General features: G+C 39.5%; 1 protein-coding gene across 2 annotated transcripts in view; it reads right to left on the reverse strand.

The window, feature by feature from the left end:
• Positions 1-12,616, reverse strand: part of SYNE1 (spectrin repeat containing nuclear envelope protein 1) — a 645,053-nt gene that overhangs the window by 114,201 nt on the left and 518,236 nt on the right. For both annotated transcript variants that reach the window (XM_082249740.1, XM_082249741.1), the window contains 4 exons: positions 7,546-7,716; positions 6,672-6,805; positions 3,720-3,924; positions 1,903-2,085 (listed from right to left, as the gene is read on the reverse strand). In XM_082249740.1, coding sequence (XP_082105866.1) covers positions 1,903-2,085; positions 3,720-3,924; positions 6,672-6,805; positions 7,546-7,716 — 693 coding nt within the window. The remainder of the gene's footprint in view (positions 1-1,902; positions 2,086-3,719; positions 3,925-6,671; positions 6,806-7,545; positions 7,717-12,616) is intronic.

Raw genomic sequence — 12,616 nt, forward strand, 5'->3', positions numbered from 1 at the left:
ACCAAACATAGGTAGCATAAAACAAATTGGCCGAAAATGTTAAAAAATTTTGATTTTTACATTTTTTTGGGGGGGAATTTCATATAAAAAAAAGTGAAAAATATTGCTATTTTTGCAAAATGTATGCTCTTTTTTTGTTTATAGCGCATGATCAAAAAATCTCACAGGTGATCAAATACCACCAAAAGAAAGCTCTGTTTGTGGGAAAAAAAGGACGCCAAATTCGTTTAGGTACAGCGTCGCACGACAGCGCAATTGTCCATTAAAGTCACGCAGTGCCGAATCGCAAAATACCCCCTGGTCAGGAAGGGGGTAAAATCTCCTGGGGCTTAAGTGGTTAAGGGTGACGACCACCCAGAGCATTGGCAGTGCTGTGTAAAATGCTCTTAATACTACTCTGTAGTAAGGTTAGTACCTTTCATTGTTTATTATTAAATACATTTTATACAGTGCTTCTCTGTGGGATATCCTTGCTCTTTCTTTAGTATGTATTTGTGGTGGTGAAACCGGTCCATGGGAAGTGATGCAGTGACCACTCTGAGGCATGTCATATTTATGTGAGAGAGGCTTGAGGCATAGTTGGCTGTGAAAGAAAGTGAGCTGGAGCCATCTATCCATCCATATAGGATATTTTACCATCTAAATACGGATTTAGACCTCTTAAGATGTGGGGTCTAATTATCTGGTAAGTGGTATGTATTTGTGGTGGAGAGACCGGTACATGGGAAGCGATCGAGTGACCACCATGGGGCATGCCAAATTTATGTTATATAGTGGGGTCTATATATCTGGTAAGTTGCTTTATAACCACATGGTGGTTGGTGCACACTGGATATATGAAGATTTTTTACACTAATGGTAGGACTTTATAAATTGGGTTTAACACTGGACTTTATTACTGATCAAAATATTTGCACTATAGATTATTTATTGCACTTACTGATTTTGTTTGATGGTGCAACACTATTTTTGAAATTATGTGGTCAGTACTGCAGAATACCTGGGGCAGCAATTTCTTTTTTGGAGGGAAAACATTTCAGATTCTGCTATCACTCTTTATTAAGTCAACTAAGCAAGATTTTTTTACCAAAGTTTCATGTTAACATATAAATAAAAGTGGCAGAAGCAGAGAAAAAAATTATAGAGGAAATAAAACGGAAAGAACCATAAAAAAAAAATGACATCACCTGTATGGATATCCAGTATTGCATGAAAGGTGTGCATCACAAGATTAGCTGAACAGATCTAATAATTTGTCAGGTTAAAGAACACCCATGTATGTATTTCAATTGCGTGTAAGCTATTTACCTGTAGGTATCAAACCTCTTACTTTCTAATTCTGGTTTCTGGAAAATTGCAGAATGAATACAAAATATAATAGAATATTCTGCAGTGTTTCAGTATGTTCCACACTGTTACAAGTTTGCTCAGAGGATAGAATAATTCAGGTTCTCCTAAATGTTACCGACTGGTTCCCTAATTGCTATATTTACCATTCATTATTTAATATTTTTTGTTATAACTATATGTAACCGATGCATCTTATTCATACTATCAATGGATTCAAACAGAATAAAAGGTAAAAACAACATACTGCGAACAGACAGTCTATTTATCGCAGTAGAGGCATGTGCTGCCTTTTCTACTATAAAATAAGCTTACCTTCCTGTCTGCTGAAGTCTTTACAATGAACACTGAGCTGCGCATGCTCAACCCATGTTACATTCTCAGCACAGTGCCGGTGTGCCAGGATAAATGAGCTTGTGAGAGGGATCTCATGGATTTAGGATTGTTGGCGAGGAGGTACGAATTTGCCACTTTATTTCCATTTTAATGGCAACATTAGGGCTTCCCAAGTAAGGAAAGTTGATAATATAAATAAAGCGAGAATTAGTTCAATACCTGGAGGATGGCCTGTTGTCTTTGGAGAGCCTGCTCCAAAAATGACAAACGCTGGCTCAGTGATAAGTGATCAGATAAGATGGTTGCAGCTGCAGATGAATCCACCTGGTGTTTAAGCTCCTCTCCAATCTCACAAAGACCAACCAATGAGATTTTTGCTGTATCCAGATTTTTCAAAAGAACCTGTTAAATTAAGCAGACAGGTAAAACGTTAAAATGTACTACCAATGTCCTAACCTCTACTTCACACTCAGAAAATTAAGAGTATATGGAAGGAAACTGCACTTATTTTTTTGTCACAGAGGTGTTTGGGAGTTTTGAAGCCGTGTTTTCCATGCGGTCCCCAGTGAAGCTAGTGGTTTCCTTGATATCAGCCTCCCATATTATTGCCACTATGGGCTACTTGACCCAAAATTAAAACTACAACGGATCTACTTAGTACAGGTTATTTTAGTTAAGAAATATATACTGCTATCCACCCATTTAAAAGTAAAAATATGGGTAAGGGGGCTAGGCAAACTCTAAGCACATAAAATATACCTTAACATTCCTCCAATAATTACTTATTAATGGCTGCTGTTTGTATACACATATCCATGTCAAAATGCGTGGTGTCTCCATCCCCTGTCTGATCCTGCTGCCTATTTAATATTTTCTCCTCTATTAATTTAGATTTTAGGTCCATTTAAACATTCAATGACACTATTTACTTAAAGTTGATATATATATATATATATATATATATATATATATATATATATATCTCAACTTTGAGTAAATAGTGTTAATGAGTGTTAAAACTGAGCTAAAATAGTGAAAATCAGATGCGTTACAAACAGAGTGATATATTTCAAGCATTTCTTTCTTTTAATTTTGATGATTATGGCTTACAGTTAGTGAAAACCCCAAATTTTGTAACTCAGAAAATTTGAATATTACTTAGGACCAATAAAAAAAAAAAAGATTTTTAATACAGAAATGTTGGCTTACTGAAAAGTATGTCCATGTACAGTATAGTACGCACTCAATACATGGTCGGGGGATCCTTTTTCATGTATTAGTGCATTAATGCAGTGTGGCATGGATGCGACAAGCCTGTTGCACTGCTGAGGTGTTATGGATGCCCATGCCGTAATGGTGCAATTCATGAAAAGGGAACCCCAACCAAGTACTGAGTGCATACTATACTTTACATGGACATACTTTTCAGTAAGCCAACATTTCTGTTTTAAAAACCTTTTTTTTTTTTATTGGTCTTATGTAATATTCTAATTTTCTGAGATACTGAATTTTGGATTTTCACTAGCTGTAAGCCATAATCATCAAAACTAAAAGAAAGACATGCTTGAAATATTTCACTGTGTGTAACGTTTCACTTTTGGAATTGAATTACTGAAATACATTACCTTTTTGATGATGTTCTAATTTTATGAGATGGACCTGTATTTATATACTGTGTATATATCTATAGATATATATATATATATATATATATATATATATATATATATATATATATATATATATGTGTGTATATGTATATATATATCTACACATATATATATATATATATATATATATATATATATATATATATATATATATATATATATATATATATATATATATATATATATATTATATTATATATATAGGTTATGGGTACCCTTTAGCAAATGATAAGCATCATTTTTATTTTCAGTGTGTTTGTTCTCTGTCACTGAATCAAGAATCAATTGGCTGAACTGGGTGGACTCTTTTTAGAGTCCTGACTAACTATTTAACTATGAGCCTACAGAAAGCCTTTGTGTACATACACTGCAGTCCTGTATCCAGGTTGCAATCTCATCATCTCCTATGTCTTTGTTGGTTGCAGTCTTCAGCAACTGATTGGTGCGGTCTTCTTGCTGCTGCACAGTGGCATAACACTGAGTACAGAAATCTTTGTACTTCTTCCATAGCTGGAGCAAAGTCTTGCTTGAGTGCAGCTGTTCTGAAATGTCTTCCAATAAACTATTCCACCTGTTAAAGTAATAACCCAACACATTTTTTCAAAACAGAATTTTTTTTTTTTTTTAACGTGACATGAAAGACTTGACTATACTATCCTTGTGCTTCACAAGTGTTACACGCCTATACCGATTAAGGTTTAGGTGTATGACAAACTGGTTTCAGTCCAAATCCCAAAGTTAGGTTTATTGCTGGCTCAATAAGTTGTGGGCAGGAGATTCCCCATTCTGCAGCTTCACCTATATAAAGGGGCATGGATGCTTATGACATCATTGACCTAATATGGCCACATGACCAAAACAATGGCATTGTCTTAAAAAAGTCATGTGGCCAGATCAGGTTAATGATGTCATGAGCATCTCTGCCTTGCAGCTGCAGCTTAATGCACTGGTGGGGAGATGATCATGTGACAGCTTCCCATGGGTTCGGATTGAGTATGGATCTGATCCCAGGTCCATGCCTACTCTTAAAAGAAACCATAGCAAATTATAGGTTCCAGCAACCTATGGTACCCAAAATATTTTTTGTGCTTAACAATCACTCAAGGAAGCAACACAGAAAATCTTGGGTTAAAAAGAAAGTCTATGCAGTGCAGAGACCTTCATGAAACTGCTATGAAAGCAGGTAGTATTCTGAAGTCTTACTGCTTCAGGTTTCTAAATGGCATTACCTTTAAAGTGAACTTATGCTTTGTGCATGTAGACAGGGCTGTAGATAAGGGGGTACCACCAGTCCTCCTTTACCAGCCAGTAGGGGGGCCAAGGCAGCAAGGTGAATGGGATGTGGGCAGGGAGGGTAATCAGGTCGGCAGGGAGGAAAATACTGGACCAATACCCTGCATGACTTTCTCTACAGCAGTTGAAAGCTGACTTCTTATTATCTCCCTCCCGTTGGCTTTCAGGTGCTGCAGAGAGAGCCATACAAAGGATTGGCTCCAGTAGTTGCCCCCCCCCCCCAATACACTGATCACCCTCCCTGTGCGCAAAACATTTACCCAAGCTGCCCAGGCCCTTGTGTGTGCCTCCCCACCCCAGCAGTGCTGATTACTTCCATCCTCTCCTTCCCGCCAGTGGCTGCAAGTACACAATAGGATCCTTCAAGTTTGAGAGTGGGGGAAGGGTCCAGTAAACATGTCCCATTTACCAGCCCCTTCCTTTCCTGAATGAACACAATGAGTAATCTGTACCAATCTCTGACTGTGTTCATTTATAACTGAAGCATTGGCTGTATGGGGCCCCATATCAGGTTGTCCGTATGGGGCCCAATATCTGGTTGTCTTTATGGGGCCTCGTGGTTTCCAACAGCAGCCCTGCATGGGCAAAGAAACTGGTTCACTTAACTGCCCCTCTACCAAGCTACACATTCTTATGTTCCCTTTGTTTCACCGCTGCTCTGTTCAGCTGCTGGGAATAAAGATATATGCTAGGTACTTCCAGCATGTGATTCATGCCCTCTTACATGACTGCAGTGGTGTTTGGAGACTGGCAGCTCAGGCACCTAGTGCTGTCCATGAGGGGGCAAAGTGAGTCCTCAACCCTGTGTTATAACTTTGGGGCATGCAAAGGGTTTTCTCACTTTTGATCCAGACAGCAGAACAGAAAATCTGGGGAGCAAAAGGAATGTGAGTATGTGTAAAAGTGAAAATTTAAATGAACAAAAGTAAGATCCTGTGATAACCTCCATAGGATCAACAGGGATCATCAAACCAGCCATCTGTAAAAGCTGCCCAACTATGTCATAAGATGGACTATGAAATATAACACAATGAATGTAACAGGTACTAGTCAATAGTATCATAAATTAACCTGAGAACACACAGGTATGGGTAGCCCAGAAGTAATTAGGGAAAAAGTCTGATCTCACTAAGAATGGAATGCTGCTGGGTGATCTGGTGAGGAAACTCCATCTATTGCAAAAATAGGAGAGAATAGACACAGCACAGTGCCTGCATAGTGTAGTAAGTAAAATCTGGGAAATGGAATAAAAACTGTAGAAAAAGCACTCAACAACAAGGGTTAAAGCGAAAGATGAATGGTGGAATACTGCTGGGTCATTGCACAATGAGGAAACCGTGAATCTCTGATAAGCACATCTATAAAGGAAGAGGTGGGATACCCTAAAACATGTCCTATTGCACATTTCCAAGGGTGATGCCAGAGGAGAGTGAATCCCTGGTCTTTCAACTGCACATTCTGGCTTTTTGGCGGTCCTAACCATCTTGCAGCAGTGCTGTCACTCTGCTATCACTGGATCATCTATGCTTTTGGTACAGGTGTCCCTATCAGAGATTGTCAGCTTCCTTACTGTGCAATGTCCCTGCGGTATTCCACCATCAATCTGTGACTTTAACCCTTGTAAGTGTGTTTCTTACTGTTTTTAATACATTTTTGAACGTTACTTTCTATATCATGATGGGTTTTAAGTGGTATAAGTGAACCTGGCCCTAAAATAACTTTGGCCTGTTCATAGTAAGAAACATCTAGCAGCATATGCACCTTTGATACAATGCATAACCCCAAAAAGCACTATGTTTCAATTTAGCAAAGCCATTATGCCAAGATTTGAGTTATCCTGTTGAAATGTTTACAAAAAAGCTTAGTGGTTTAGTATAATTGGCATGGCCTGGTATTCTTCTTTGTGTCTAAAATGGTATAGTGAGATCAATTCAGACCAAAATGTTTGGAGAGAGGATTTTTAAGTGTTTGAATGGAACAACAAGAATGCGCCTATATGTGATTTAGATAAAATTCGCTTTTTACCTTGAGGTAACCTCTTTTAAAGTGCTCTTCAGTGCTTCTGCCACAGTCGGGTAACATTCATTCTGGAGCTTGTTAGATACACAGGCAAACTTGTTTAAAACTGTCTCCTGTTTGTCCAGCTCTTCTTGTAGACTCTGTAAGTAAGAATCATTACATCAAGAAGTCAAAATTGAAAACAACTCTAGATCATTTAGAAGCAGAACACAATATATGTGCTAATTACATATCTAAAATAAAGTTAGCTATGACATTCTGGGAAAAAGAAACATTTTTTGAGGCTCTAAAAAGAGTATAGAATATATAACATCAAGCCAATCTTAAGAATCTGAACTTTTCTTGCTATAGATTCTAAACCAGTCTTCAAACTATGGCCCTCCAGTTGTTCAGGAACTACAATTCCCATCATGCCTAGTCATGTCTGTGAATGTCAATGTTTTACATTCATGGGATGTGCAGTTCTGCAACAGCTGGAGGGCCGTAGTTTGAGGATCCCTGTTCTAAACTGTACAAATTTTAGTTTGCGCCCACAAAAAACTAAAGTGCTTCATCAATCGACCCCACAATGTACTGTGTCTGTCCTGCATCCTGTTCTCAGTTGAATATGTCCCATCCAAAGGACATAAACAACGAGCATATATAAAACACTTGTGTAGAACCTACAAGATAAGCAGTTTGGTCATTTGGAAGCAGGGATAACAATCCTACAAATGTTACTTCTGATATCTGGAATAATTAAAACAAGAGAACAACTTTACTATATAGTTACACCTGAAGCCATAATAAAATCATTTTTATATTACTATTACATAAGTCCAATGATGGTAATTCCTCAACAGCAAGATCAGTGAATATATAACAATAAATTGTCTGTCACCTGCAAATTGTCCACTTGGACTTTGACAGCTTCCATAGATCCTGTCAGGAGCCGGAAGCGGGACAAGGAATACCTGGCTTCCATCAAATAACTGTTCAGATCTTCATTAACTTCCTTGTAAATGCTCCACTGATCAAGTACCGACTGTAACAATATCTTTAGCTGACACACCTAAGGAAAACAATAGAAACATAAAATAAGTTAGACTTTGTTCTGCCTTCTCTTTTCTTTGTCTGTGGCTTCAAATGAGCAGATTAACAAAAGGCTCCATGGTTTTGGTAGCAGTCAGCTATTCAGACTTCAATACCTTGTTCTAAGTTATTTACACTGTTTCTCCAACCACAAAGGAGAAATGGCTGGTCAAGAAAACTATAACATACTTCTGAAGTGATTGGTTTGCAATGATCTGTCTCACAGTGGAAAGCTAATGAGATTTTTGAACTTCAAGCAAGATGACAAGTGTGGTCAAAGTGAATGTATTGCCCAAACTATTTTTTAGTTTTTGATAGAGTAGGGAATGATTGGATCCCCTCTCAATGTGTTACTGCTGTTAATGCTCTCACCAGGGAGATTCTGTCAAGGTCTTACCTTGCTTTCCTGTTGGCAGCCATCTTGGACATGTGCAGACTGCTGTCTCTTATAAACTCTGTTTGCATCATCACTTGCCTGCTGCTTGGGCGTCACTCAGTGATGATGTTGCACACCTGACTATATATATCACCTGATGGTTTTCAGACCTTGCCCTTGCGTTTATGCTCCAAGGTGCATCACTGCTAGCAGTCCTCTGGTCTCTGTAGTTTCTCCGTGCATGACTTGGCTTGGCTGACGACCTTCCTGGCTCTAGATTCCGCATCGGCAGACAACCCCGCCTCAGACAACGACTCAGCTTCGGCAGACTACCCGCTCCTGGACTCTATCTCGGCTTGGATGACTACCTGTTTCTGGACTTGATCCCGGCTTGGATGACTACCCACTTCCGAACTTGACCCTGGCTGTTCTTGATTTTGCTCCTCTCTCTTGCTGTGCGATTATTATTGTTGCATAAATAAATCGCTTTATTTTACTTGCATCTTTGTGTGGTCTGGTTTTCTGGCACCCTGACAGTTTCCCCCTCTCTGTTTGTCCTGATGAGCAATCTGATCAGGACAGAATTTGAAGAAAGAGTTGTCACCGAGGGGAGAGTAAATCTTCCATTTGCCTCAGTGACATCTGTCTAAAAGGGGATTTCCCCTCGCTTAGATGGCATTTCCTCTCATGTCCTGTTGGGTCTCCAGGACACGAAATGAGAGAAGATAGAAGAAGAAAAAAAATACACTGACAGGGCTTTTCAACCTTCCCTACTATTTCCAGAGCCAAGCCCATTCACTTAATCACGATGAATACAGTATTTTCCTTCTTCTTTTTTTTTTTTTTATAAATTAATAATAAATGAATAATGTATTATTTATTTATTAAGTGTATTTGCTGATCTGACAGCACATTGCATTACAACGTAAAGGTTTGCTAAAATCTGTATGTGAAAGTCACAAAGATTATCAAATGTTTTTTGTCTCTTTAAAATACTGCAGATTGACTACAATTATGAGGTGCTATCAAGTGTCTGTTGGGGAAGAGAGCAGTAAAAGGAAGTATTTGAGATGGCAATTAAATAATCATTTTGATCTATGCCAAAAAAAAATGTTCCTGAGAAAAACATTTAACTTCTTTTACTATTTACTACTCTATTTTTACTATACTTTTGTATGTAAAATTACCATCTTAGTGAACTGACCCTTTTTAGGTGATTTTTTTTTTTTAACGTACAGAACGCTAGGAAAATTAGGACTGGTTTACATTACCTGCACCATAAAATGCCACATGTAATCATGAAGGAAATGTCAGTTCTGGCCAGCCTTCTAGCTGAAGGTACCTTGAATCTTTAAAGTGCTGAACATTGTTTTTTAACTTTATTTATTTCTATGCACTGCAGTTAAACTGCAGAGCATGGAAATGTTAACAGATACTCAGCTGTGGGCGAGCTGCAGTGTGGGATGGAAAAATGCAGACATGTTGCTGATTTCTATACTGCACCAGAAGCCAACCTGAAGATGGCGTTTAGGTGTGAACAGGGCACATAGAAAACAATTAATAACTTTAAAAAATGCCACTCCCTGCACAAGTGGGAATACGCCCTTAGTAACACTTTACTGAACATATTTTTGTTTCTCTTAAAAAAAGTTTAGGTTAAAGTGGGGGAAAATATTACTTTTTAGCTATAGAACAATGACACCCAGTGGCCAGTTTTTATAAAAATAGAACATCACTTTCTTCACCTAGTTTGTTCAATGCGTTATGACAAACACCGTTGATGCAAACAAAATGACTAACTATACTATGGGCTTTTCCAATAGTCACAAGAAGCTGTGCAATAGCTTTATTTTTATAAAACCACATGCTTGCCTCCAATTCTTAGGGCTCATGCACACTGCAGCTAAAAAAAAACAGTTTTTTTCAGGCGATTGAGCTTTTATTTCTCTGAAAAAGCTTGAAGAAGTTGGTGTTTTTTTGTGCTCTTCTGCACGTTTTTATTGAGCTTTTTTTTAGCTCTTTTGAGCTTAAGCATTTTTTTTCCCAAACACTCCCCTAAGCTAATTTTTCAATTTTTGTGTGCATTTTGAAACCCTTTATGCTCAAAAGCTCCTCTCAAAAATGTGAGTTTGGTGGGGGGTTTTTATGCTTGTAAGAGCAGATGTCTGTTAACTCCTCTCCTGAAAAAGCCATAGTGTGCATGGACACATTGGCTAACAGAGGGGAGCTTCCAGGCAAAAAATATGAGAGCTCAAAAAAGTTCAGAAGCCTGTAGGAGCCGCTTCTTTGAGCTTCTTTAAAATGCAGTGTGCACAAGCCCTTTACATAGGTAGTCAGGTTGAAAAAAGACCATCTGGCTCAACTAATAAAAAAAAATAAAAAAACAGTAATGAAAACCCAACCATACAATCCCATATACACAATCCTTTACCCGCAGTTGATCCAGAGGAAGGCAAAGAAAACCCCAGCAAAGCATGATCCAATTTACTTCAGCAGGGGAAAAAAATTCCTTCCTGATCCCCCGAGAGGCAATCAGATATTCCCTGGATCAACTTAACCTATGAATAATAGTAGTACCCACTTATATTAAGAACACCAAGGAAAAGAATCCAGGTCCTTTTTAAAGCAATCTAATGAGCTGTAAAAGTAAAGCAGGTTAAAACAATGTATCCTGGTTAGTTGCTGAAATGACCATTGAGCTTAAGAGTCGGTTCACACTAGCGCGACTTGTCAGGCGACTTGTCAGCCTGACAAGTCGCGCTCCCTTGCGGTCCATTGACCGCTACAGGACCCATTCTAATAGGAGCGACACAAGACGCTCCGACTTAGAAAAAGGGTCCTGTACTACTTCGGGGCGACCTCGGAGCGACTTGCATAGACTTCCATTATGTGAAGTCCCTGCAAGTCGCTCCGAAGTCGTGGTGCATGGTAATGCACAAGTCGCCCCCGAAGTAGTAAGGAGTCGTGTCGCCTCAGTGTGAACCGGCTCTTAGAATTTGGACAGCTCAACATAAACAAAATATGACTACTTTTAATAGACACAACAAAACTGCTATTTACATGATGAAAAACATCTGCAACAAAAGTCTATCTCCAAACAAAATTATTTTTTTATGTTTTGGGGAAGCATTAGAAACTCTGTCGGTTTTTATAGTGTCCTTGTTCGAGAGATTTCCCCCCACTTCTTGTCTGATGACTGTCAGATGGAACAGGAAAAAGGAAATCTTTCCAATGGGGAAACAGCAAAAACATTTGAGTTATATAAGGAAGGGTTAGAACCTCTGTTGAGAGCTTCAACACTATCCAAAAGAAAAGGTTTTGGTTGGAGCTGAGCTTTAACACCATAAGTCTTTGAATATTAATATCATAAAGGAAACTGATTACCGTATATACCAACCCAAGTATAAGCTGAGGCCCCTACTTTTACCACAAAAAGATGGGAAAAATTATTGACTCGAGTATAAGCCTAGGGTGAGAATGCAGGGTGGCGGGCATGGTACTGGAGAATGCAGGGTGGCTGGCATGGTACAGGAGAATGCAGTGTGGCTGGCATGATACAGGAGAATGCAGGGTGGCTGGCATGGTACAGGAGAATTCAGGGTGGCAAGCATGATACAGGAGAATGCAGTGTGGCTGGCATGTACAGGAGAATTCAGGGTGGCAGGCATGGTACAGGAGAATTCAGTGTGGCTGGCATGGTACAGGAGAATTCAGGGTGGCAAGCATGGTACAGGAGAATTCAGTGTGACTGGCATGGTACAGGAGAATTCAGTGTGGCTGGCATGGTACAAGAGAATTCACTGTGGCAAGCATGGTACAGCAGAATTCAGTGTGACTGGCATGGTACAGTAGAATGCAGTGTGGCTGGCATGGTACAGGAGAATTCAGGGTGGCAAGCATGGTACAGGAGAATGCAGTGTGGCTGGCATGTACAGGAGAATTCAGGGTAGCAAGCATGGTACAAGAGGATGCGGGGTTGCGGGCATACTAGTGCGGCTGTGTCTCACTTACCTGTTCCAGATGCATCTTCGTTTTAAAAATGGCACCGCCCGGCCCCGACACGTCATTGCGCACGCGCCGCCGCCGCTCGGGACAGCTGGTATACGTTCGGCTATTCCCGGCCTGTCCCGAGCGGTGGCGGCGCATGCGTGGTGACATGTATACGCCGGGCGGCGCCATTTTTAAATCTTAAACACGTCGGAGCGACCGGGAACTTTTTTTTTTTTTTTGTTGACTCGAGTATAAGCCGAGGGGGACGTTTTCAGCACAAAAAAATGTGCTGAAAAACTCGGCTTATACTCGAGTATATACGGTATTTTGCACATTTATTCTTAGCACACTATGTAAGAAAAACAATATAGCCCCTTTCACACGAGTGGTCTGATCAGGTCCACGAACAGGTGGAGCCGATCAGACCCTCTATCCTTCTCTTTGGACACGCAGATGTCCGTTTACACTAGGCTACCTCTGATCCAATCTGGCAAAAACAAAATGGAAGGGGATC

The sequence above is a fragment of the Pelophylax lessonae genome, assembly GCF_965119305.1.
Source record: "Pelophylax lessonae genome assembly, chromosome: 3".
NCBI classification, from domain to species: Eukaryota; Metazoa; Chordata; class Amphibia; order Anura; family Ranidae; genus Pelophylax; species Pelophylax lessonae.